At 33.7% G+C, this 25752-nt stretch overlaps 1 protein-coding gene across 1 annotated transcript in view; it reads right to left on the reverse strand.

Moving 5' to 3' along the window:
• Nucleotides 1-1275: 1275 nt before the first annotated feature.
• UBA6 (ubiquitin like modifier activating enzyme 6) overlaps nt 1276-25752 on the reverse strand; it is a 51697-nt gene continuing 27220 nt past the window's right edge. Inside the window, exons 10-25 of the mRNA XM_017855185.1 lie at nt 23905-23982; nt 20366-20547; nt 18437-18542; nt 17416-17505; nt 17230-17310; nt 16333-16461; nt 14824-14875; nt 14675-14738; nt 13426-13495; nt 12029-12100; nt 11351-11468; nt 10011-10204; nt 8541-8668; nt 7663-7750; nt 7355-7449; nt 1276-3636 (exon numbers count right to left, since the gene is read on the reverse strand). Coding sequence (XP_017710674.1) covers nt 3501-3636; nt 7355-7449; nt 7663-7750; nt 8541-8668; nt 10011-10204; nt 11351-11468; nt 12029-12100; nt 13426-13495; nt 14675-14738; nt 14824-14875; nt 16333-16461; nt 17230-17310; nt 17416-17505; nt 18437-18542; nt 20366-20547; nt 23905-23982 — 1683 coding nt within the window. The 3' untranslated portion in view covers nt 1276-3500. The remainder of the gene's footprint in view (nt 3637-7354; nt 7450-7662; nt 7751-8540; nt 8669-10010; nt 10205-11350; nt 11469-12028; nt 12101-13425; nt 13496-14674; nt 14739-14823; nt 14876-16332; nt 16462-17229; nt 17311-17415; nt 17506-18436; nt 18543-20365; nt 20548-23904; nt 23983-25752) is intronic.

Genomic DNA, 25752 nt, shown 5'->3' on the forward strand with positions numbered 1-25752 from the left:
CCCACTCCTGCCCTCCAGAGAACAACCCCCCTTTGCCTGTAATTTTCCTTTACCTACCCAAGTCCTATAAAATGGCCCCACCCTTATTTCCCTTTGCTGACTCTCTTTTCAGACTCAGCCCGCCTGCACCCAGGTGATTAAAAAGCTTTATTGCTCACACAAAGCCTGTTTGGTGATCTCTTCACACGGATGCGCATGACAAGCAGCAGCTACAAAAGAATGTATGATTTTAAATAAAACTCAAAAACAAGCAAACTGTATTGTTTAAGTTTACACACATAGGTGGTAACACTATAAAAACAAAGAGACAATTATCATAAAAGGTAGGATAGTGGTAATTACCAAAGGGTATGTGGCAGGGAGCTAGCTGGTTGTGACTGGGAAGGAACTACATGGGTAGTTTCTGAACTGCTGTCAATATATTCTATTAAGCTGAGTGCTAGTTATATAGTTACTTTAAAATTATTCCTTGAACTGCATATTTATATTTTATGTACTTTTGAATATATATGTATTTTTGAATATATATTTCTCAATAAAAAACAAAGTTATGACATAGAAAGAGCAAAATGAACACATATTACCAATGGATAATTACTCTGATCCTCAAGAGCTCAACTCTCTGATTTTTGTTTCAGAGAAAGCATTCAGATTATATGTTTTTGAATCTGTGAAAAGTAAAATCACTAAATTCATACACAGTGATTATATAAAATTAGATATGTGCAATCACAATAAATTTGATTATATTATATTCATTATAGTGGAAAGATTTAGGTCACAAGATTTTTTTTCCCCCAAAATTTCAAAAGAATAATTTTCTGTCTTCATTTTACTAATTATAAAATAATTATAAACATAGTTGCTTTTGTAATGTTCCATGAATTCACCAGAGTGTGACATAGAAGATTAAAAAATAAAGATATACATTTATTTCCATATCCTACCTTTGGGACAATTTATGAGGAACTTACAGACAAGTAATAGAACTGCTTTGAACTCTAAAAAGAAATAGACTTTACAAATCCCTAACCAGTAGTATGGTATTTAGCAGATCTTCTAGGTTTTACATGGTCACGACTATTTCTCTCCAACTGTTTTAAAATAATTTCCTGGAGCCATTTGAGGACATTTGAGGAGGACAATGTCCCTCCACACCTAATAACTGCTGTATCTCCATGATTGCAAACTTGAAAATTAGGAAACACCAAAGCAACATTACTCACAAAATAAATAGCAAAATCAGAATCTCTGGAGTCAACTTATGAAACATGATTTACAAAGATATGCTTACATTTCTTAATTTATTTTAATAAGTAAAAAATTAGTGAAACTGTACAAAATCAAATCATTAATTTTGCACCTGTTATTTCAGTCATCAACAGTGATTTCATGGTACAGAAATAAAATAATGGGAATTATCATTAACTTCATCCTGCCTTTCTAGCTCAGTACAACCAAACAGAAGAAATTATGGCAATAACCATTAACTATAGAAAAAAAGTAATGGAAAAATGGTTGCAGATTTAATCACAAAATGAACTTAATTTTTGTTGATTTTGTTTTATATGCTAAAACACTACTATCTATAAATATGCACTGACAGCATCGTTCTAAATTTACTTCTGAAGAGATGTCGAGACTTCAATAAAATATAAGCAAGTTACTGGATCATATTTATGAATTGCTGAATGACTACCCGGAAAATATCAGTTACTTTCAAAGAGCACAAAACAAAGTGAATATGGAAAAAAGTCTTCTTTGCAAAAGTCCTTTTATTAGTCCTATCCTCTAAAATTCCAAGCCACAGAGCCTTGATATTCCTGGATTCTATTTTAAGTAACCTTAATTTTAAATATGACACTTGGGATATGCACAATGGGAAAGGGTAGGCTATGTGAACAAAATTTATTTTTTCCAAAGGTAGTCATTTTCTTTAAATTCATCCTATCCACTTTTGCCCACTTCCCAATGTACAGATAATCCTTTAATCATTCAAATTCACTCTCCACTTCCACATACAGTTTCCTCACTTTGGTACTTTTACAAAAGAGGGAAACAATACAGCTGGTTGATAAAGTAATTTAAAGTATTTGTAAATGAAATAAAAAGAAAGAAAGTATAATACACAGTGTAAAAAGATACCAAATTGGAGTAACACTGATGTTAACCTAGTTTTTTATTTAACAAAGTACCTACTAATGGTCTGAGAAGGAGAGTAGAAGGAAAGGAGCTAGAGGGAAATGACTTCCTATGGTTAAAAAAAAGCCACTTGCTTCAGAATGCATGATAGTCTTAGTAATAAAAGAATCATTTACTATTTTCACTGAGTTTACAGTGTTGGGTACTACTATTTATATCATTTTAATGAAAGTACTTATAAAAACATCTGCAATAGTTCATACCAGAAAACAGAAAGTTTCTCTCAATAAAGACCTTAAAAAATAAATTTTTATCTTCATTAACTCCCTTTCTGGGAATGAGAATGAAATAACATGCTTCTCTTTAAAAAAAAAAAAAAAAACAACAACAAAATTTAATACCCTAATTAGGTTTCTGGAAAAAAAAAAAAAAAAAAAAAAAAAAAGACTACCCTAGCAATAATGTTTAACATTCTACTTTTCATCTATTTCTAAAGACACTCCCTTTACAAAATCTTTTAGTTTTATATATTAGAACAATCAGGTTTAGAGTCTCACATAAATAAAATATCCACATTAGAAGGCATACTGAAGAATCAAATGATTAGCCACATTTGTCTGTTCACATTCACGGATTCTCTAAGAGCGTTGTGTGAGTCCATATAATACTGTTCACATTTAGTCTAAGTTATTATGTCTCATCTGACCTACTGCTCCTACAACACTGATGCTATCAACAAAAATTCTGATTTTTGGGATACAGTGATATAACAAACTCTGGTAAAACCAGTAGAGGTAACAGGACGGTAAACTGTAACTGCACAATTTAAAATGTCCACCCTTCATCCACCACTACCATACCTCTTCCTCCCAGTGGTATTGAATTCTCAAAGCCTAATCATATGAGAGGTGCAGGGTGCCAAACACTATTTGTATAGAAAATCAGTCTTCAATACTAAACAAAAAAGAAATTCATAAAATAAAATAAAACTTTCTGGATAGTTGCATTTGTTGCTTTCAATTTCTTCATCCATATCTGTTCTGGTCATACATATTTTTTCCTTCTTTTTATCCAGAGAGATTAATACACAGATTGATACACAAAACTTTTGTAAATGGCATTCCAGTTCAAAGTTGCTTGTGATCATAGCCATGTGTGAACCGTTAGACAAAGTGTATACTATGCCCCAAAATGTTTTATAATTCTTCAGTGCAGTTTCTTACTGATGTTTCCCTTAAAATTAAGGCTTAATGAAAGAGAAATCCATAGTATCATGAGCTGATTTTTTTTTAGCTTCTGAATTAAATGCACTCTTTCCAAAATTAACTGGTCCTGGAGTAACATTAAGACAACCTGTATTAATCAGTGTCATGACTGAAGTAGTATCTTACTGGAGGTCCAGGCAAATCTTCATCTCCATCAATGTCTGGAGCAAATGACACAGTAAGATCCACATATTTCTTTTCAGTAGAAGGTTTTACAAGTTTATGCATTCTAAGAAAAATAAGCAAAAATGAATACTTCGGTAAATTCTATAAAATGAAAAAATGATTTGCTGACTAATGCCATCCAGAGAACCTGGACTTGTATCTAGACTTTAACATCTAATAATAATCTGCTTTCATATATTCATTTTCCTTTACTAAAAGGTCTGAACTCAAGACACTCATTTACCTAACAGTGAATAAATTTGGACACATTGGTCATGATAAAGAATACAAACCATTTATTAAAAGACAAAAAGGCTCAGCGTGGCGGCTCATGCCTGTAATCCCAGCACTTTGGGAGGCAGAGGCAGGCAGATCACCTCAGGAAAGGAGTTTGAGACCAGCCTGGCCCACATGGCGAAACCCCATCTCTACTAAAAATATAAAAACGAGATGGGAGCAGTGGCACATGCCTGCAATCCCAGCTACTCGGGAGGCTGAGGCAAGATAATTGCTTGAACCTGGGAGACGGAGGTTGCAACGATTTTAAAAAATTGATTCTCCTCCTAAACTTCCTCTTAAGTTTGGAGGCATCTTAAATTCAAACATTTCTCTGTAAACAGTAAAAAAGCAAGCTAGAATTTAAACCTTAAAATGCAAGCTAGAAATATGAAATAAAAGACATTCTCAGCTTTTTCCCTTATATCCAATCTTTATCCTATTTACTGAAAAAAATCACTCTTTGCTATAGTCACTACTGCCTTAAATGAAGTCATCATCTATACATCCCTTAGATAACTGTATTATCTTCTAGCTAGCTTTCTCTAGTCTCTTTTCTACCTCCAATCTACACTGCTCCTAGAATTCTCTTAAAATATAAATTTGTTGTATTCTCCTGCCTAATAATGTTATTTATTATACACTGTGTACCTACTTCATGCCAGGCTCTGAACTATGTAATCAATTTAATCCTCAGTAGCTCTTTCCATTTCACAAAGATATTTTGTCCAGTACATAAACTTTTCATTCTTTCCACCATTCATGATCACCATCTCATGCTTGAGTCATTCCAAAAAAAAAAAAAAAAAAATGTGAATTCTAAATTCCCAAATTTAGAATTTAGTAGGAGTTCTAAATACTACTCTTAATTTATCCAAAAGATACTTAGGCATCCTAATGAAGATCAATATAAGGCAAATTAATGTCTTAGCTAATATAACAGTAGTTTTACTTTTGTATGTATGCTCTTTCTAGCTGCAAAGACTGTTGATTTTACCTGGAATAATCCTTCTTCAAAGGTAGTTCAAATGAAATCTACCCTGAACTAGAGGTCTGAGTTAGCACAATACTCTGTAAAAATTTTCATTATCACAGTTATTCAATTATACTTTAATGATTAACATGACCAGAGGTGAGACCTAGCCAGGTCACTGTCTCAAGAGTTACAAGCAGAGGGAACAACTAAAGCAAAGGTCCCACAATGGAGCATCATTAGAGTGAGTATTCAAGAATAAGGAGGCCAGTGTAGCTGGAATATTGTGAGGGCAAAGTAGGGAAGGAATTTAGCAGGATAATTAGGAATCAATTTCCTTTAATAGACTGTGAACTGTTTGAGGGCAGTGCTTGATGAACATGTATGATAACAAAATATTAACAGGAGTAACAATGCTGGAATACTTCTTACATGCCATTACACTATTAGCCCTATTATTTTAGTGTTCAACTATGGGCACAATCATCCCTATTTGTGGACTTGCAGCTTTTTGAAACTAAGTTTCAAAAGCTACTCCAGGTAACAAAATTAAGTAGCTGGGCAAGAATGTGAACCCAGGTCTTTCTAAAGTCAACCTCATGCTATTAATCACAATCCCACTGACTGACCTAATGTGTTCAGTACTTAACAGGTACTCAATAAATACTTGCTAAAAGGACAATCTAATAAAATGAAAAATATTACTATGCTGGAAGTTTCAAATATTGGCCAAATCTTAAAAGCATTTTTAAATAATTTGCCACAAATTTTAAACTCCACTAGTCAATACACTTTATGACCACATACATAAAAAGTGGACACATATGACCACTGCAGCATGAAATAAAGGAATTCTAAACACTACTCTTGCTTTATCCAAAAGATACTGAGGGATCCTAATGGAAAACAATATAAGGCAAATTAATGCCTTAGCTAATAAAACAGTAGTTTTACTTTTTAAGGTATAGATAATTCAGACCGGATTATAATTTCAGAATGATTAACCTCAACTGATTATCATAGTTAAAGCCAATAGATACGTTAAACACAACCATCATGCAGAGATTCATTTACTCGTCTAACAAATATTTGTTGATAACCTTTTATGTGCCAGGTATTTATCTATGTGCTTGAGATACAACAGTGACAAGATCAAATAAAGATTCCCACTCTTGTGAAATACATGTTTTAGTAGCAGGTAAATAGCTAATATACAGTACATGGGCCAGGTGCGGTGGCTCATGTCTGTAATCTCAGCATTTTGGGAGGCTGAGGCGGGAGAAATCACCTTAGGTCAGGAGTTCAAGACCAGCCTGGCCAACATGGTGAAACCCGTCTTAACTAAAATTACAAAAATTAGCCAGGTGTGGTGTTGGGCGCCTGTCATCCCAGCTATACTCAGGAGGCTGAGGCGGGAGAGTCGCTTGAACTCAGGAGGCAGAGGTTGCAGTGAGCTGAGATCGCGCCACTGCAATCCAGCCTAGGCAACACAGTGAGACTCTGCCTCAAAAACAAAAACAAAAACAAACAATAAATATAAGCAAAATACACAGCAGCACAGCAGTCATATGACAGTAATAAGTGCTCTGAAAAGAAAAAGTAGAGAAGAGTAAAGGGGACTAGGCATACTAGACTGGGGCCAGGGACAGGTTGCAATATTAAATGAGGCCTCTTTAGGAAGTGCAAAGACCAGAGGTGAGACTTGCCCAGGTCACTGTCTCAGAGTTACAAGCAGAGAGAACAACTAAAGCAAAGGTCCCAAGCTGGAGCATGATTAGAGTGAGTATTCAAGGACAAATAAGAAGGCCAGTGTAGCTGGAATATTGTGAGGGGAAAGGAAGGAAGGAACTTAGAAGGATAACTAGGAATCATTTAGAGCCTTGCAGACCACTATAAAGACTTTAGTTTTCTTTGGTTCTTTCCTCCTTTCAGTCTCTGCTCAAATGCCACCTTAACAGGTGAGACTACGACAGGCAGAGGGAAAACCCAGACTACTCAGTATAATATAGCAACTCAACACCCTCAACTCCCCATATTTCCCATATTTCCTTTTCCCTTTATTCTTCTTTAATTTCTCCATAATACTTACTACCACCTAACATACTTGTCTTATTGTTATGCAAACTCCTTAAGTAGGAAAGAACTGTAGTTTGCTAACTGCTATCTCCCTAATGACTAGAATAGTACCTGGCACACAGCTGGCACCTTAAACAATAATTTGTTGAATAAATGTGATTTGGCAGTTTGATTCCTCATAAGCCTGGTCATTAAGTGTTTCAACATAAGAAACGGATCCACTTTTACTTAAGTGTACTGACCAAATCAGGTTTCTAAACCTATTAACTGAAGAGCTGAATCTCTCGAGAAGTAGTCTGTTGGCCTTCACCTGGCAGATTCACTGTCTTTATTAACGTCATTAGACAAGACTAACGCTTTTATCTGAATTATAGTAACCTCTATATTTAATTTTTTAGTGTGCAACAACTTATTTTTAAATTCTTGTTATTTGCTGCATAAAACGTTGAATACTTACGTTAACTTCAATCTTTTTGCATGACCAGGCATTACAGGAACATAAAGCATTTTGACTCCCTGTACCACCATTGTTGGCTCAATTCCATACTTCTCCTAAAAGTGAATATCCAAAAAAAAAAAAACGATGAAAGCCTCGCTCAAACATTAAATGCTTATTTAACATTGTTCCTAAACAATGTTTTATGACCAGTAAAAAAAAGCAAATTCATGCTAAATAATTATAACTTCCAATAAAATTATAAATAAAAACAAAACAGAAACCAGACATAAAGCTACTAATGAACCAAACGAATAAAGGTATCTCACTTTGACTGCATTTATGAAATCCAAGAGGGTGAAATCTTCTTTTCCATGTACAGTCCATCGATCCCAAATTGTAAACGATATTTCATTTCTGTTATAGAAAAATATTCAGAACAGAAACATTGAAATTTTCTTCCCTTTAGTGATGATACAAGAAAAAAAAAAACAAAAAACACCACTTCCAGAAGTCCATTATTTGTGATTGGACTAGAAATTAATGTGGGGAAATAAAGGATAATATACCTTCTAAAATATTCCAATCTTATTTCCCCATCACATCATACAGATAATCACTTTTAATCAGTACCTTGCTGATCCTTCCAGTGTCTCATATTAAATCTGTATGTTTTAGCAAGAGAGTGTTGTCTCTCTCTTTTTAAAATGCATGGGTTTCACTGTGTGGATGTTCCAGTCCCCTGTTACTGGACAATTTTGTACTCTCATTAGTAATGTACGAGAGTGCCTCCTTTCTCACACCCTTGCTAAGATAGCTTTTTTTCAAGTTTTTGGTTGTTGCCAATCTGAAAACTAAAAAGTACAGGCCCAGGAATTGTTCTGCTTTGTCACAAGCTTATGGAGTTCTTCTAAATCTCATGACCTACACATTCGGACACCAGGGTACCTTCTAATTCATCTAGCAGACACAGATGAAACCATAATGCCAAATAATGTGGTAGATAAAGTATTGTAAGGGTTCTTTGGCTACTTTAGTCAGAAATATTTAATGAAGATGAGGTTTGAGTTGATCTTGAAGTGATGGCAAGAATTTACACATACACAATAGAAGAAAAAAAGAGGTGAAGCTAGTATTTTTCCCTTTTAAAAGGTAAAGTATTTTATTTCATTCTCACTATACAAGAGAAATAGACCTTCATACATACCTGATTTTAGTTTTCCTTACTTCAGATGTCTCTGTAAATACTATAATTGGAATGGCTAAGTTAAGAAAACAATTTTTGTAAGCTTCAAATGGATAGCCACCAGTTACTTTGATCATCTCCAAGGCAACCTAGATAAGAGAAGGTGATATGATAATATAAATAGCCTAAAACTATCTGTGATTTTAATTGGATCTATTCAATTTTCACAAGTTTTTAAGAATTTCTCTGTAGATAGTAAAAGCAGCTATAAGACTAATGTAAATTTCTTATTATAGGTCTCTATACTTTTAGTATATTTTATACTTTCTTTTTTTTTTTGAGACGGAGTCTCCCTCTGTCGCCCAGGCTGGAGTGCAGTGGCCGGATCTCAGCTCACTGCAAGCTCCGCCTCCCGGGTTTACGCCATTCTCCTGCCTCAGCCTCCTGAGTAGCTGGGACTACAGGCGCCCGCCACCTTACCCGGCTAGTTTTTTTGTATTTTTTAGTAGAGACGGGGTTTCACCGTGTTAGCCAGGATGGTCTCGATCTCCGCCCACCTTGGCCTCCCAAAGTGCTGGGATTACAGGCGTGAGCCACCGCGCCCGGCCTATATTTTATACTTTCAAATCTTCAACCTACTCTATACATAGTAACAGTTATTTAAAAAAAATATTAATTCAACCATATAGTCTCCCTACTTTGAAAGCACATGCTAGAACTCAAAAAACACAATGGTCTAAAATCACTTAATACAGGGGTAAATAACTACATAGCTTCATAGATAATTATATAGAGTAATGATGTAATATGGCATAATAACTAGGGCCGCACTTAAAGATTCTGAATCATTATGAATACAGATCAGGGAAGTTTATTTTATTCAAGAAAAACAGAGTACCTGCTTTGTATGAAAGATGTAAAGATCAGTGAAAAGATTATTGCCTATAAGAAAAATTATAATCTATCTTGAGCTTATTTTTTATTTTAAAAATGTATATTTAGGGCCAGGAGTGGTGGCTCATGCCTGTAATCCCAGCACTTTGGGAGGCTGAGACGGGTGGATCATGAGGTCAGGAGATCGAGACCATCCTGGCTAATATGGTGAAACCCCGTCTCTACTAAAAATACAAAAAAAAATTAGCCGGGCATGGTTGCGGGCGCCAGTAGTCCCACCTACTGGGGAGGCTGAGGCAGGAGAATGGTGTGAACCTAGGAGGCAGAGCTAGCAGTGAGCCGAGATCGCGCCACTGCACTCCAGCTTGGGTGATAAAGCTAGACTCCACCTCAAAAAAAAAAAAAATGTATATTTAGGTAAAACTTCAAAATACAGATGACTGCATTTTCAGAAAGTATTTTGAAATTTTAAATTATGTGATCCAATATCTATCCTTCCCTTTCTAATATCTCTGAGTGACTGGGTTGGTATGATGGGGAAGTTAGGGAAGAGGCAATGAAAAAGGAGCATTTTTATTTAAGGAATAATAAACTTACCAAGCCAGAAACTGTAGCAGTGGTTGTTGCGATAGCGGGTATAATTTTACCAGCTACGCGCTTTGTTTTGAAACGGTCAGCTGGTTCAATGCTGTACATTTTGGCACGAAGATTTGATGCAGCTGTGATGAAATCTATGTGTCCATTATGATCATCATCTTTTTCAAACGAAAGCACTGCCATCTGAAGGTCACCTGATTACACCAACCAGAAAAACAAAGTTCCATAGCAGCAGTAAAGATTTTAATAGGTAAAAGCAATGTGGGTTTACTAACTTTTAAATATTCCTTTTTATATTTTTACATGACTGAGAAACATAAGAATCCAGGCAACTAATACTGAAGGCCATGAAAACAGCTTTTCCCATGATTAAAGAGAGCCAATTTTTTCAAATTAAAAAATAAAAAGAAAGAAAATGATGGTTTTAATGCCACTAAACTAGAGACGTTTCTGTATTTAAAAAAAATTTTTAATAAATAGCAAAATAAGGAAGTTGTGTATGGCACATCTGCTATCAAGAGGTTTACAAAAAAAAGCCAACATTAGGTATAGTTCAAAAATTTATTCCACAAATCCTACTCTGCAACATTTTCCTTCTGGTAACTAAGAATAGGGTCAGTTGGTCAAATTAAAACAAGTAATTTCTGAAATCTTTGTAGATCAGTGGTTCCCAAGATCCTTCTAATTATTGTTATTCTGGGTTATTTTTCCTGAAATTCTAGTGGTCCATGCTTAAAATCCCAAAAGTTTGGGAACCACTAATTTATAAAACTAAAAGACGGTGAGCAGCTCAAAACAGATGAGTGTATGGGTGTTTTAAGGAATTAAAATTCAGTTTTCCTGTATTTTATATTTAAGTCCATCTAGCAAGGAAGTATATATAGGTCATTCTGTATTCCCTGTCAGTAATTATGCAGACTAAGAACCTAAGAAGAGTTCTGTTTATAGTTCTTTATCCTAACGTGATTTAAATGGGTCTGTCCAAAGATTAGTTTCCACAAGGACCCCATTAAACTGAATTTTAATTCCTTAAAACAGAGCTATTCATTCATGGTTTTAGACCTGCTCACCATCTAAAGAACTAAAACAATCAGAAAAACAACAACAAAGCAGTTAATGTGATTTGGAGAATTAGACTTCAATCTTTGAGGGTAATAGTGGGGAAAATGATGAATTTAGTCACAGTTAAAGATGAACACTGACTTTAATATGATCATGAAATCAATCAATACTATCATCATTATTGTTGCTGTGATTAAATTCCACAAATTCTTAGGTGTAGAGCTTGGTGGAAATAAAACTCACCCAGTTTAAAACATTTTATAAAGATTTTCCCTTACTTTTGGTGGCTTCATTAGATAAAATAGCCTTTTCTAGTTGGAAAATTGCATTCCTCTCATCTTCACTGCTAATAGGAACGTGGTCTGGTTTCCTTGCAGTTTCATCGGTTTGAACAACCTTTGAATACATGAATATAATTTTATTAATGTTATTTCCTGCATCTAAGTTTGGTTAGCATTTAACTGTTTCGTCAAATTACAAACAGAAAATATTTTCTCTCTATATTTTCATCAGATTATTAATCATTGGTCCAATGTATTTTATACATTCCTTTAGAAGGCATTATGATGTTATTCATGTATGTATTTTATTATCTATCTTCTCACACAGGCATGTAAGCTCTATAACAACAGGGATCTTTATGTATCTTGTTCACTGACAGAACTCCAGTATATCTAATGTTTAATACCCACGATGATATAGTGGGCATAAAAAATATTTACTGAGTAACTCATACAATCTAAGTCCATACTGATCTTTTTAAAAATTCCACACTAGAATAAAATTAGTATTAATCAACAGTTTGTGATTCTGACAAATCTACTTTAAACTCAAGTTGCACTGACAAGAGCAAGAGCAAGAACCATTCGTTGTGATATTCTCCAGGTTTAGAATGGGACTTGACATAAGTCCAAATTCCCAAACTATTTGCTGAATGAATGAATTTTTAAACATACCTTATTGGAAGGTTTGAATTCCTGAATCTTTACTTCTGAAAGAATATTCAAGAGGGCATCTGCTGATAAGTCCTGTTTTTAAAAAAGTAATTTTACCAACAAACATTTTCTTCTATTTCTAAATTCTAAAGCTAAAAAAAAATCCTACAAAAGGTCCTTAATCATATTACAATATGTGAATACTTCATTATCTGAATATGTAGACATCCATTTGAGACATTTACCTTTATTTCTATAAAAATATCCCCCCATAAAGGTTATGGGGGAGGAGAAGATAAGGGGTAAAAAAGTACTTATTAGTCAACAAACTTGAAATTTTAGTTCTTCTGCAAATTTTTTAAAAGGCAGTTTTAGGACTGGTTGTAAATATAAAACTGAGTGACATGATCAGTCAGTTTTAATTCCCTTAGCTTTATGTTTTATGTTTTTAATGTTTTACAAAGTTCCCTGAAGTAAGTTATACTCAGTAAGTAAAATAAGTAAATGGAATTCATACCTTAAAAAGGAGGGAAATATTTAAATGGTTAAAGATGAACTTACATGAATTTAAAGCTATGTGTTGCATTTACATTTATCATTAAGAAGCTGTTTGGCAAAAGCTGAGACATAGTGCTTTTGAGGTCAATTACCACACTCACCACGAAATTACCACTGATTTTCCCAAAAGAATATCAGACTGAATGCCACTATTTTACCAAATATTTACAGTTTATTTGTATGAATTCCAAAAAAGGATTAATCTAAAACATTGTTATCTGAATACAAAATAGCCGATATTAATTATGGGATCTGATTCATATTTCTCTGTTCAGTGCACCTAAAAGTACAGCAATTTACTTAGCTAGAATATGCATTTGTGAAGAAAAGAGACAGATGCCTCTCAAATAAAACCGTATTAGGCTCTTTAGATGTTAGTCAATGAAGATGATGTTTAAGACAATGAGTATGATGCTAAAGTAAGAAATGTCACTATAAGGGAGCATTTTCAGATTTCCTGAAAAGCACATAAGTTATTACAAAATAAATCAAGCAAATGTTAACAAAGAAAATATCTTTGAAATATTTCAAAATTGCGATGAAATGGTTTGCCATGGCTTTTTAGAATAACTAGGATAACTGAAGCTGATAAGCAAGTTATAAATATTTTTAAAACAAAGTTTAACTGCTTTTAACAAATTGTGCTGTTTTTCACTGCTTCAAAATCCGACTTCTACTTAGCAATACTGCAATGAGCTTTTAGCTTCCATTATGTTAGTATGGGTAAAAATACAATAAAAGTTCTACATCAAAAGAATGATTCTTATAACAAATAAATATGTTTTGATGAAATCAATGCATCAGTCATCTAATTCTAATTTGGTTTTGCATCACTTGCTAAGGCTTAAAGAATATCTTACCTCTTCTGTAAATGGAATACAATATACTGTAGCATATAGTTTTGCAGCATTCTGAAGGAAACTGAGGTGCCTTTTGAAATTAAAAAATAAAGCAAAATTTGAATGCACAGTTTTAAAGATAATATTTACCTCATTATGAACCATAGCCTTTAAATGTAGTTTGAAGAAATATAACCACAGAATTATTATTTCAGGATTTTTTTTTAAGTTAGACAAAAATATTCTGGTCTACACCAAAACACTACAGAAGTTATAAAACACAAAATATCAAACAGTTATTCTCGAAAACACTTAACATTCAGGTAGTGATAATGACTACCTTGGGAAAAGTGAGCGGACAGAAGCAGAAAACTCAGACCAGTGAACAATAATTCATTTTAAGTCATAAGAAATAGTATATATTTGGTCTTAATGAGTATATATCAAGTTCAAACTAAGTAAATGTGTTTATTTAAAAACAAAAAAAGAAAGTCTTATAGAAGAAGCAGTCCAGCATAAGGTGACTGGAAGCCTAAAACCACCACCAGATGAGAAAATTAAACATAGAGTCATCTGCTGAAAGGAAGGTTAGTGAAGGCAAGCTAAGTGTTTAAAAATATATATATACATAAGTTTGGGTGTGGTGGGATGCACATGTAATCCCAGCTACTTGGGAAGCTGAGATGGGAGGATTGCTTGAGCCTAGGAATTCAAGACCAGGTTGGGCCACCTTGTGGCCTTGTCTTTTTCAAAAAAAATAGTGAGACCTTGTCTTTTCAAAAAAAAAAAAAGAAATAGAAAAAATACATACACACACAAGTATGAATCTAATGTGTATCTAATATAGTGCTTCAAGGTATTCACACAAAGACCAACTCCTTTGAAAATAATTTGAGATTTAGGGAGTTATTCAGTAGTAATTATTTCTTCCTCCATATAACTGAAGATTCTTATATTTGATTTCATTAAATGTAAAAACAAATTTACTAATTTATGGATAAAGTAAAAAAGGTGATTTTGGTTTCACTTTAGATATTTATTATAAATAATGAGGTTATTTACCATGTAAATGAATGGATTCACATTTGTGTGGGAAGGATTGTGGCTGTCTTTCTTGGTCAGAATGACTTGTTAACTCTTAAATGAACAGGGATGAAATAATTTAACATTAAAGAGCCTAAGGGTTTCACTCTGCAATGTACAGTTAAGGAATTTACAGTGAAGAAATATATAATAAAGGATACATATCAAACTAAATATAAATACTTACAAAGGTTCGTTTAAATCAAATTTTATTGGAGAGGGTGGCCTCTTTGGTGATTGCCAAAACAAACCTGGCAAAAATATACAAATGTTATTTTCAACATATGTAGCCAGTAATAAATGTCATTAAAACTTATTCTCAACATTTATACTTACTACCATCTTTTAATCGTATGTCCAGAGGGAAACAGTGAAGAAGCTGAAGAGCCTAAAGAAAAAAGAATGAATTAAAGACACCCACTACTTAATATTATCTGAGAAAAAAATTTTAAAAAAATTAAAAAATGTGTGTAGTAAATATACGCACATGCTTCAAAAATCAAAACACATTAAAAGATACACAGTGAAGTCTCCCTACCACCCTTGTATTCCATCTGTCCATTCTCCCGTCACTGCCCCTCATAAATGAAAAATCTAAAATATCATTTTCTATCACTATTTGTAGGTTTATTGGGAGGTGGTATCTATAGCAAACAAATGTAGATTACTTCACTCCTTTTTATATAAATGGTGGCATATTTTACATGTCATTCTGTTCTTTTTAAAGAGCTAATACTTAAATAACAAAACCAGAAAAAACACACAGTACTTTGTAGTTTTGAAATGATAACATGTTTGAGATTTGCTTCAAAATCACCTGGGGGAAGGTAAAAATGAATGGGGATGGTGATGAAACAAGATTTATCTATGAATTGATAACTGCTAAACCTGGGTGATAGGTAAAGGACAATTACATTAGGGTTCATTATACTATTTCCTCTACATTTCTATGGCTGAATATTTTTCATTATAAAAAAAGTTTTAAAAAAAATCATAGAAGATAAGAACTAAAGAGTTCCTTAGATTTTTGAAAAAGGAGTCACTGATAACCATGTTAAGAACAATTTGAAGAGTAATGAGCAAAGAAGTCAAATTTACTGGGTGAGGAAGTGGTAACATTGAGTAGTACAGACCATTTTTCCAAGAAGTAGAGCTCTGACGAAAGTAAAAAGACAGAAGAAGTATTAATGAAATATTTTTAAGTGGGGTGTGGTGGCGTGCACATGCAGTCTCAGCTACTTAAGGGTTGAGGCAGAGATCACTTGAGCCCAGGAGTTCCAGGCCAGCCTGGAAAATATAGGGAAACCCCGTTTTTGTTTGTTTGTTTGTTTTTTCCAAGTTGCTTTTAAGGAAGATGAACTAAAGAGCCTAAAGAGAGGGAAAGACTAAAGAGAATGCAACACACATTTCAGCAACTGTATTTAACTGGAGGTAAGAATAACAGCTAATATTTAGTAATTTTTTATGTGCCAGGCTCTGTTCTAAATGCTTTATAAGTCTTACCTCCTTTTATCCTCACCACTACCTTATGTATTAGGTACAAATTTATTATTTCTATTTTACAGATGGGGAAACAGACATAAAGTGTGATTATCGAATATGGGTGGAAATGGCAAAATCCCAGCAAAATTTCTGACTGAATACGTCTATTTTCTCAGTTTCTTGCTTCTTCTATTCTGAACAAGCTTCTTTTAGATTAGCGTGTGCTCTCATTTAACTTACTACTAACTTCTGAAAAGCTTGCCAAAAGAAAAAATATACATTTCAGGTCAATGAAATTAATTTGTTAATAACTAAATAAGTCAAGGTCAGACTTTTTCTTAATGTCTCACAATGCATACTTACCTTATGGTTAAAATATTTTTCAAACTTTATTCTTGCTAATTCTACACACTGGGACCAATTTCTAGGTCTTCTGCTAAGTAACTTTATAACTTGAAAACAGCCTTCTAAACTGTGTCCACTCTGTATTTTCTAGAATGGGAGAGAAAAAAAAAAATCAACATACTTCCAATTACAAATATATATACATCCCCCACCAAAAGTTAGCCTAAGTTTGAAGTGTCAACTCATGTGTTTTATGCTTTTCTTTTTTCACCTCAAGCTCCTTTTCCCTTCCTTCTTCTTTAAGCTCTTTCTTTTCTGTTTGAGGAGGGGAAAGGTAAGAAATAGCACACAAAATTTTAACTCTGATTTGTTATCTTACAAGTTATCCTCATATTTTCCTAGCTGTTAAGTTATTAGTACTATAATATATGTACTTACTAAAAGTGCTATGAATATTTGATACTAAAAAGTGGGCCTTGTTAGCATAAGATTAAAAGAAAGTGAGAAAACATCTTTAAAGTTGCCTTCACTGTAAGAGTAATAAGTCTTGGAGATAATTGTTCCCCCATGAAATTTTAACTAGAACTTACCTCAATTTTTTCTTTCCAAAGGGCTTAATAAAAGCCCTTTTATTATTTGTAGCCCTTACATCATAATTATCACATCTTTAGTAGCTTGAACCATATGAATTGCTGTTTTGTGAGTCAAACATGGTCAAATATTGACAATTCTGTATAGTTCAACCAAACCAAAAGGATAATTTGTGACCTAATTTCAAGATTCCTTATGTATCATTTCACTTTCTATATACAATCACTCTTTATGGAGGTAAAACAAATCACTTATAGATGACTTGAAAATAAGATTACACTGACACAAAGTGTTAAGTGTGTATTAAAATGTACTGATTATTACCTGTAAGACTTCTTCTGCAGATGAATAGGTTTGCCAAAATTTGTTAAACAATGAAGGTTTGTGGGAAAAGGAACTTTCAAACTGTAACAGAGAAAAGGAAAAAAAATTACAAATAGAAGGCTGTTTAAAGTCAGAAATATCTTCTTTCTCACTTCAAAGAAAATAAATTTAAAAAGGAACTTTTACCTTATCTCTTGCCCACTGTATGGTATGTTCAATAGCAGCTGGAAAGGATTTTAGAGTACAAAATGGTATTTCCTCTTCTGGGGGATCCCGCTAATTTATAAAATATGACAACAGATACTTAAGGAGCAGCAATGACCAATTTTTATTGGTTTAATTTACTTTTGAGCTTTAAGGCTATTAAAAATCCAAAGATAAATAAAATCCAACCATACATTTTTATATCTTCGCTCTCTTAGGCAATAAGAGAAGTTAATTCTTTTGACATTTAACCTATTTGTTAACAGCAATGTAATGTCAAACATGAATCTTATTTATTATTTGTTTACTCATTTAAAGCACCATGTAGTACTCATGACACACCATCATCTATAAATCATTCTTTTCTTCATGAATCAAGGTGAAATTTAAAGTTTTATAACACTCCCTGCTTTGAAAAGTAATTCAGGAATACCCAGTATAGTGCTCGAAAAGCATGAGTTTTCCATAGAGAAAACGTCGGGGAGCAGAAATATGTCCTCAATGCCTGATACAGGTTTCTTGCAGAAAGCATGTATTAAATAAATGGCAAATACCTAAGTCGTTTTTTTGTGGATAAAGTACCACTGAAGAAATCCACATTCTATTATAGAGTACATTTTGCCTAGGTTTATTGGTTTACCTAATCTAAAATGACTCACTTCATCTCAGCAAGTGAATAAAATTTTATGTCTTTGTTGACAGTTCTAGCCTCAATCTAATGGTTTGTTCTTATCAAACAATCTTAAACTCAAAGAATATTAGAAAACTAAGCAGCTCTGAGAAATAAATAGTAACCAGAAGAATAATGCTTCAGAGACACCAGACACAAAATTCTGATAATTTAAAAAAAGTTCAATTATATTTTTAAAAATGTGCATGCACATATGTATGAACATCATTGGCACAGCAAAATCAGAAGGATTAGGAAAGCTAAATCAAATTGTTAAGACAAAAATTATAAGATATAAAAAAGACATTTATTTCAAAATACCGATTCACTTACATGACTATTGTAAGATTCAGTCAAATGCGGTACAATAACTTCAGTGTGTCCCTTAGTGCCCATTGTTCCAGAATCTAAGAGAGGCCTTAGATTTGCTAAGCAACGACTATTTGAAAAGATAACAAGTAAAAAACAAAAAAGTGAACAATAACAATGTAACTAAAGGACATCCTACTACTTTCTATTGACCGTTTCACATACTGATCACTTCTTGAATGCAGTATTTTAGGAAAACAGATATAGTACTATCAAACAAACAGTGGATCAATCCTGTTCCCCTATTCTGCACTATATATACAAATTTTGTTGTTCAATCTAGTAATTTCTCTCTTTCCTACTACTAGTACCCTAAATCTGGGACTTTCTTAACCTTTATCTCTCGGTTAATTCCTAACAGTATTACTCCTTTTCCCTTGCTTTGTATTTCTTCTTTGGTTATTTTCTAACTACAAGTTGTATCACACTATCTCTTTTCAATATTTTCTTTATCCCAAATAATATTAATCTTCTTTCTCAATACTTACAATACTTATATTCTACAAATTTTTATTTCTTAAAGTTTTATTTTCTTCCCCTCTTTGGCCCAAGATTATATACTTTTCATATTTTTCAACTGATAAATTATCCTCTGATAATATATCTGGCTCTATACCCTAACACTGAGGAGTCATATAAACATGTAAGGTGAACACATTTAAAGTCATTCATTCATCTACTTATTTAAGGAATATTTAATAAATGACATCATGTGTTCAGCACTGAGGATACAATGACGGAAAGTAAATGGTCCCTGGATGAATGATTTAGTGAGGACACAAACATTAAATAAATATGTATACCAGTAAAAGTAAGTGCCAGGAAGGAAAAAGTACATAGTGCTATGAAAATCACCATAGGAGGATCTAATTTAGAATTTGGGGGAAAAGAAAGTCTGTTTGGATAAAGAAATTTAGGCTGAAACTGAAAGGATGAAGAAAAAAAGCTAAACTAGATGAAGAGTAGATATGTAGATTAGAGATCAGGAATGTTAAAGCAAGAAAAACAGAACTTTCTGAGGCCGAAGAATATTGTGTGTAAGTCCCCGAGGTAAAAAAGTGCTGAAGGCCTGGTAAGAACTTAAAGGCACAGACAGAAGGAGCAGGGGCAGGTCAGAGCTGCTGCGGGTAACCAGCATGAGCTAGCCTGGTAGAAGAATATGAAAAAACAGAAGAATACGCAAACAGTTAAGGGAAAGTGCCAAGACGAGGGATTTTCTCCTGCTGCCCACAAGCAGAGGGACTTGGAGACCATGCAGGTGAAGCAGAAAAGGGAAAACAAGAAGGAGGAGGAACCTAAGTAGCTGTATGGTTTGGTGTCCACCCCCGTGCCCTTCGTGCCCTTTGCCTATGGGCCTGAAGCCAGTCCCACCACACTCATGTTTCCTCCTCTAGTGCTCAGAGGACCCAGTACTGATGGCATTTCCTTTGCCCTGAGTTTGCAGTGGGTGTATTTTGTGCTTCCTTCTCAGGTAGCCTCTCTCCCCTGGGCCATTCCTGGGGGTGAAGGAGTTACCCCTTCTGTGTTTTCTATTGCAATGGGACTTCACCCAAAGTATTAAAAATAGCTGTATAATTCAGAAAAAACAAAAGACAGCCAAAAAACTGAAAGACACATACAGCTAGAATAAGGGAGCCAAGGAAGACTGGTAAATGTTACACTGGCGTGGTGAACAGGGAAAAGCACTCCATGAAAAACATTTAGGTTACGTTACAGATTTTGAATTTCATTCTAAGTATAACGGGAAATCATCAAAGGGTTTGTGTTTGAGGAGTACTACAATAGGAACATAAAGAATAATCAGATAATTCCGTAACTTTTCAATAAGTAATGTGGGAAACAGAAGTGAAAACTAAAGATAATACTGTAGGAACATGAATTTCAATAACATACCTGTCTACATATCTCCTGGCTTCCACATTATCTAATGCTGTAATAATTATATCTTGTTTAGTATAGAACTCATCATTGTAAATGGTCTCAGTGGCTGGACATACTTTGTTCAGGTGTGCATCTATCTTTATCTGAGAATTTATTTTCAGAGTAGCATCAGCAGCAGTATAGCTTTTAGGTTTCTAAACAAATAATATAAGCAGAAGGAATATGTTAAACAACAACAAAAAAAAGGACTATGATTTTTCTATATACTCCAGAGTGATAAGAATGTGTTAAGTTCAATCGTAGTCCATATATATATATATATACATATATATAGTGAGAGTAATGAGACCAGTTTTCATTTTTGGCTTGTAGAAATTACATTCATTGCAATCACACTACATTAATAATGCACATTAGTTCAAATAATTTACAAATTATTAATAAAAATCTAAACACCTTCTATCTCATAGTTAAGTACTTTACAGTTCTTAAAAAAAGTTAAAAGTCCAATCACAACTTTTCCCTAGTAATAATGTTTGACTTGGTAAGTGCCTAGAAAAAAATGATAACACACTCAGTAAAACATCGGAAATCAACTCTGCAGAAGATAAGTTCTTAGAGATATGAGAGTTTAATACTTTGGTACTAACATTTTAAAATTATTATTATTTCTGGATGGATATATTTTCAGAAATTATTTGTATTTCAGTTTTATAAAAAAGAGTACAGTGGTTCCTCATCTGCCTTCCACAACCCCCCAAAATGCCTAAAACTACAGACAGTAACAAACCCTATATATACGATGTATTTTCATATACACACGTCTATGATAAAGTTTAATTTATAAATTAGGCATAGTAAGAGATTAATAACAATAAAACAAAACAATCAGAACAATATACGTTAATAAAAGTCATATGAGTATGGTCTCTTCCTCTCGAAATACAGAATCTTATTGTACCACACTGTACTCATCTATTTTCAGATCCTGGTTGACCATGGCTAACTGAAACTGTGGCAAGAAAAACTGTGGATACCATTGCTAAGGGGTACTACTGCACTCTAAATATAATTTATTCTTTATTTTCTTAAAATGATTTAGTGACTATTTTTAAATCGTGATCGTTATTTCAGGTGCTGTCACTGTTCATTTGCATTTGCTTTGGCACTAAATATGTTCAGGCCATTCTGTTTAAATTCACACATCTAGTTTTAACGGTATTTCTGTTTCTTCTCACATTCTTAGGCTGACATATTTCACTTATCAGTGTTCTAAGTGTACAAACAAATGAAAACTTTGTTAGAACTCAGTAAAATAAGAATGAACAGGACTTTATAGCTCTTCTCTAAGTAAAATGAACCAAGTTAAGAAAAGACACTTTGCAACATATTTAAGTTCACAACGGACCCTGTTACTTTCTCTATTATATTTGGATAAGGGAGGCAATTAGATTAACTATGACATCTGTTTTAGTTACTTTCTGTTCATGACATTACTAAGCTTAGTTTACTAAGACTTGCAATGAGTTGTTGAACAATAAATAAAACCTTTTTTGTTTTAATTTTCAAAACTTTTTTTAGGGTAGAACTGGTTTTTCCCTAGGTTGCCCAGGCTGGTCTTGAACTCCGAACCTCAAGCAATTCTCCTGTGTTGGCCTCCCAAAGTGCTGGGATTATAGGCGTGAGCTATTGCGCCTGGCTGAAACATTTCTAAAGTAAAAGGAAATTTGCTTGACTAAAAATGCTTTTTTTGCAATGGCAACAAAAGCCAAAATTGACAAACAGGATCTAATTAAACTAAAGAGCTTCTGCACAGCAAAAGAAACTACCATCAGAGTGAACAGGCAACCTACAGAATGGGAGAAAATTTTTGCAATCTACTCCTCTGACAAAGGGCTAATATCCAGAATCTACAAAGAACTCAACCAAATTTACAAGAAAAAAACAAACAACCCCATCAAAAAGTGGGCAAAGGATATGAACAGACACTTCTCAAAAGAAGACATTCATACAGTCAACAGACACATGAAAAAGTGCTCACCATCACTGGCCATCAGAGAAATGCAAATCAAAACCACAATGAGACACCATTTCACACCAGTTAGAAAGGCAATCATTAAAAAGTCAGGAAACAACAGGTGCTGGAGAGGATGTGGAGAAATAGGAACACTTTTACACTGTTGGTGGGACTGTAAACTAGTTCAACCATTGTGGAAGACAGTGTGACGATTCCTTAGGGATCTAGAACTAGAAATACCATTTGAGACCGGTAGTTCTATCCCATTAGGCGTGTGGTATTTTTATATCCAATAGTGTATTATAATATTGCTGCGATGAGAGAGACACTATTGCCTCTAGGTTTATGTTTTTTATTGGTGGTTGGCTTATCTATTTGGTACAATAGCTATTTAAGATTGCTTTTGCGAATGGCCCAAACCCAAACGTTCTCAATTCAGTGACAGAATCTGGATAAGAAAATGCTGGCAGTGCATTGTAATCACTCTCATGCGACATATTTGCTAGCATTAAAAAAGGATGTTTAGTTTATGTCCTTTGTATGGGACATGGATGCAGCTGCGTATTAACCTATCATTCTCAGCAAACTATCGCTTTACAGGGACAAAAAAACATCTCATTTCCACTCTTGTTCTCGGGATTCTTCGATAGGCGGCCCCCGAACTGAACAATGAGAACACTGGGATCACCTAGCGACAGGGGAACATCACACACTGGGGAGTTCTTGCGTTGTGGGCCGTGTGGTTTGGGTGGGGGAGCGGGGAGCGCGACAGCATTAGTGAGTATATGCGCGAGAGCGAAATGACGGAGCCTTAATGGCGCGCGCCGTGAGCTTCTTCATACATGCGCACATAGAAGGTGTAGTACATATTAGACAAGAACCCGAAACGCTTTGTTACCCTAGAACTTAAAATATAATAATAAACAAACAAACAAACAAAAAAATAAGTGCTGACAAGGATGTGGAGTCACTGGAATTCTCATATATTGCTGGGAGAAAGGTATATAATAAAATGGTAACAGTTAAAAAAAAATGTTTATTCCTGACTTAAATATTTTGATCTCTATAAAAAAGGAGAAAATTGAGAACAAGCTTTATTTTACAATAAAAAGGGATGTTGGTCAAACGATCAAAAGAGCACAAAATTCTAAGTGCTAAACTTTTATCTGATTTATGACAAAGATAAAAAAAGACAGTGCCAAATTTGCTAACTACCAAAACCTCAAATTAGAAACATATTTCTATATACTTACTTTCTAAAATTAAATGTCAGCATACCCTGGTGATTACAAAATGAAAAAAATACTGCCTGTTTCACAACTCAGGTTTCAATTCCAAAATCAATGCAAAGATCAATATTGTGCATTAGATAATTTAATATCTTCCCTTTTGTCATACCCATTCATTGATAATTTGAAAGATTCTAATAAAATAACACATGATTATTCAATCACTGTTTGCTATTTATTAAAAGGAAATTCTACTCTTTTTTGTATAATACACAATTTAAATTTGAAACAGAATAGCAACATACCTGTATGTGATGAGGACGAAATAGGAACTGTCTATTTAAGTTGGATTTCTCTATCAAGTCAGGATCTGTAACTGTAATCTAATATCAAGAAAATACGGCTGAAATTACATAATGGATAAATTTTAATTTATTTTTCTTTTCTCAGTATGACTAAAAAAGTCCTGACAAATTATTCTAAATTAGTCTGGCTGGTAAAGGTTATAATGATACAAACACTCCCAAATAGCTACCAATACTACTCTTTTATATTTTATTTAATTGTAATTAATGTTTTACATAGCACATCAAACAAAATAGCTGAGGCCAATCGCAATTCCTGTTCAAATTTTTCTATTATTCATAACAAAACAAAACTTTTTAGAACTATGAAATGGATTACCTGCAGAGGAGCTAGTTCTTCTTTCTAAACTGATACCTATTCTTAATCTCAATTAATTTGGGAAGAATGCTTATATGTATCAATTTGAAAGGAACTCTGGCTAAAGCAGAGGCCTAAAAACTCTGGTCTTGAACTCCTAATCTCCTAATTAGGCAGGCTCCCTATTTTTGTAAATAAAGTTTTATTGAAACACTGTCATACCATTTAAAAATTGTCTACTGCTGTTTTCATGATCCTAGGGGCAGACCTGGTAAGTTGTGACAGAGATCTTTGGTCTGCAAACCTGAAATATTTGCAATCTTGTCCTTTAAGAAAAAGTCTGCAGACTGTCATTCTAAAAGATGCAAGAAGAAAGCAAACTCAAGATAATCTGAAGAGTATTCAAAATGCATTTGCCACTTTAGCATTTTAAACAAAATTTGCCTAGATGTAGAATGTCTCAGACTATATTCCACATTCATTTTCTTTTAGTTGTTATTTCCCTGATATTTTTAATATTTCTGTGTAATTATGTTAGGGAGTGTCTCTTTCAATGGAAAAAAAGTCAAACAGAAAATATCTTTTAACAAAAAAGCTTAATCAATTCATTGTTCACTGATATTAAGGCTTTTCTTTCCACTTCCTCCAATTCTGTTTTCATTCTCCTCTATTTTTGCCTTGTACTGCACTGACCAAGTTTTCTTGATTCCTACCGCCCCCAGCTCCGCAAACTGGAAGCTATGTGGTTATGCTCAAAATTTTAACATGCTTATGTGACTTAAGATATAAAATTAATTAAAAATTCTATCCTCCTGAAAACCGAGACTATCTAAATCATTTAATTTGGAACTCTACAGTCTGCTTTCCATGAGATGAGTTACACTTAAACGTTTAACTATCTCACTCTAAGGTTTTAAAAAATCAATACTCATGTAAATCAAAGAATGCCGACAAATGCCTCTACATATCTTTTACACACTGCCCACACAACCTAACATCTTCCAGTAAGAACCAGTAAGTGTTTGTAATCTTTCATCATTTTATTTGTCGGCTATCTTTGCTCTCCCTCTTGAACTGAGTATGGAAATCTAGGTTAACAGTAATTTTCCCTTACACTAAGATATGCTTCCATTATCTTCTATCTATTGCTGATGAAAAGTCTATTATGCAATCTCTTTTTTTAATCTTTGCTTTTGTTCTGTTTGGTACTAGTTTATCTTTCCAATTTGAAAACACTATGTCTTTCTTTAACTCTGGGAACTTTTGTCATTATCTTTGGAATATATTGCTTCTTCTCCTTTATCTGTATCTCTGGAAATTCTACTAGACCTATGTTGGACCTTGCAAACGCACTCTCTTTCATTAAAAAAAGGTATCTTTCTGCACTACATTCTGGGTATTTATATTCATCTTTGATTTGTCCATTCTCACCTCAGTTATATTTAAATTTTAATATTAGTGATTATACAGAAATTCTTATTTGGCTTTCT

This window comes from Rhinopithecus bieti, unplaced genomic scaffold, assembly GCF_001698545.2.
Source record: "Rhinopithecus bieti isolate Rb0 unplaced genomic scaffold, ASM169854v2 scaffold_40553, whole genome shotgun sequence".
NCBI classification, from domain to species: domain Eukaryota; kingdom Metazoa; phylum Chordata; class Mammalia; order Primates; family Cercopithecidae; genus Rhinopithecus; species Rhinopithecus bieti.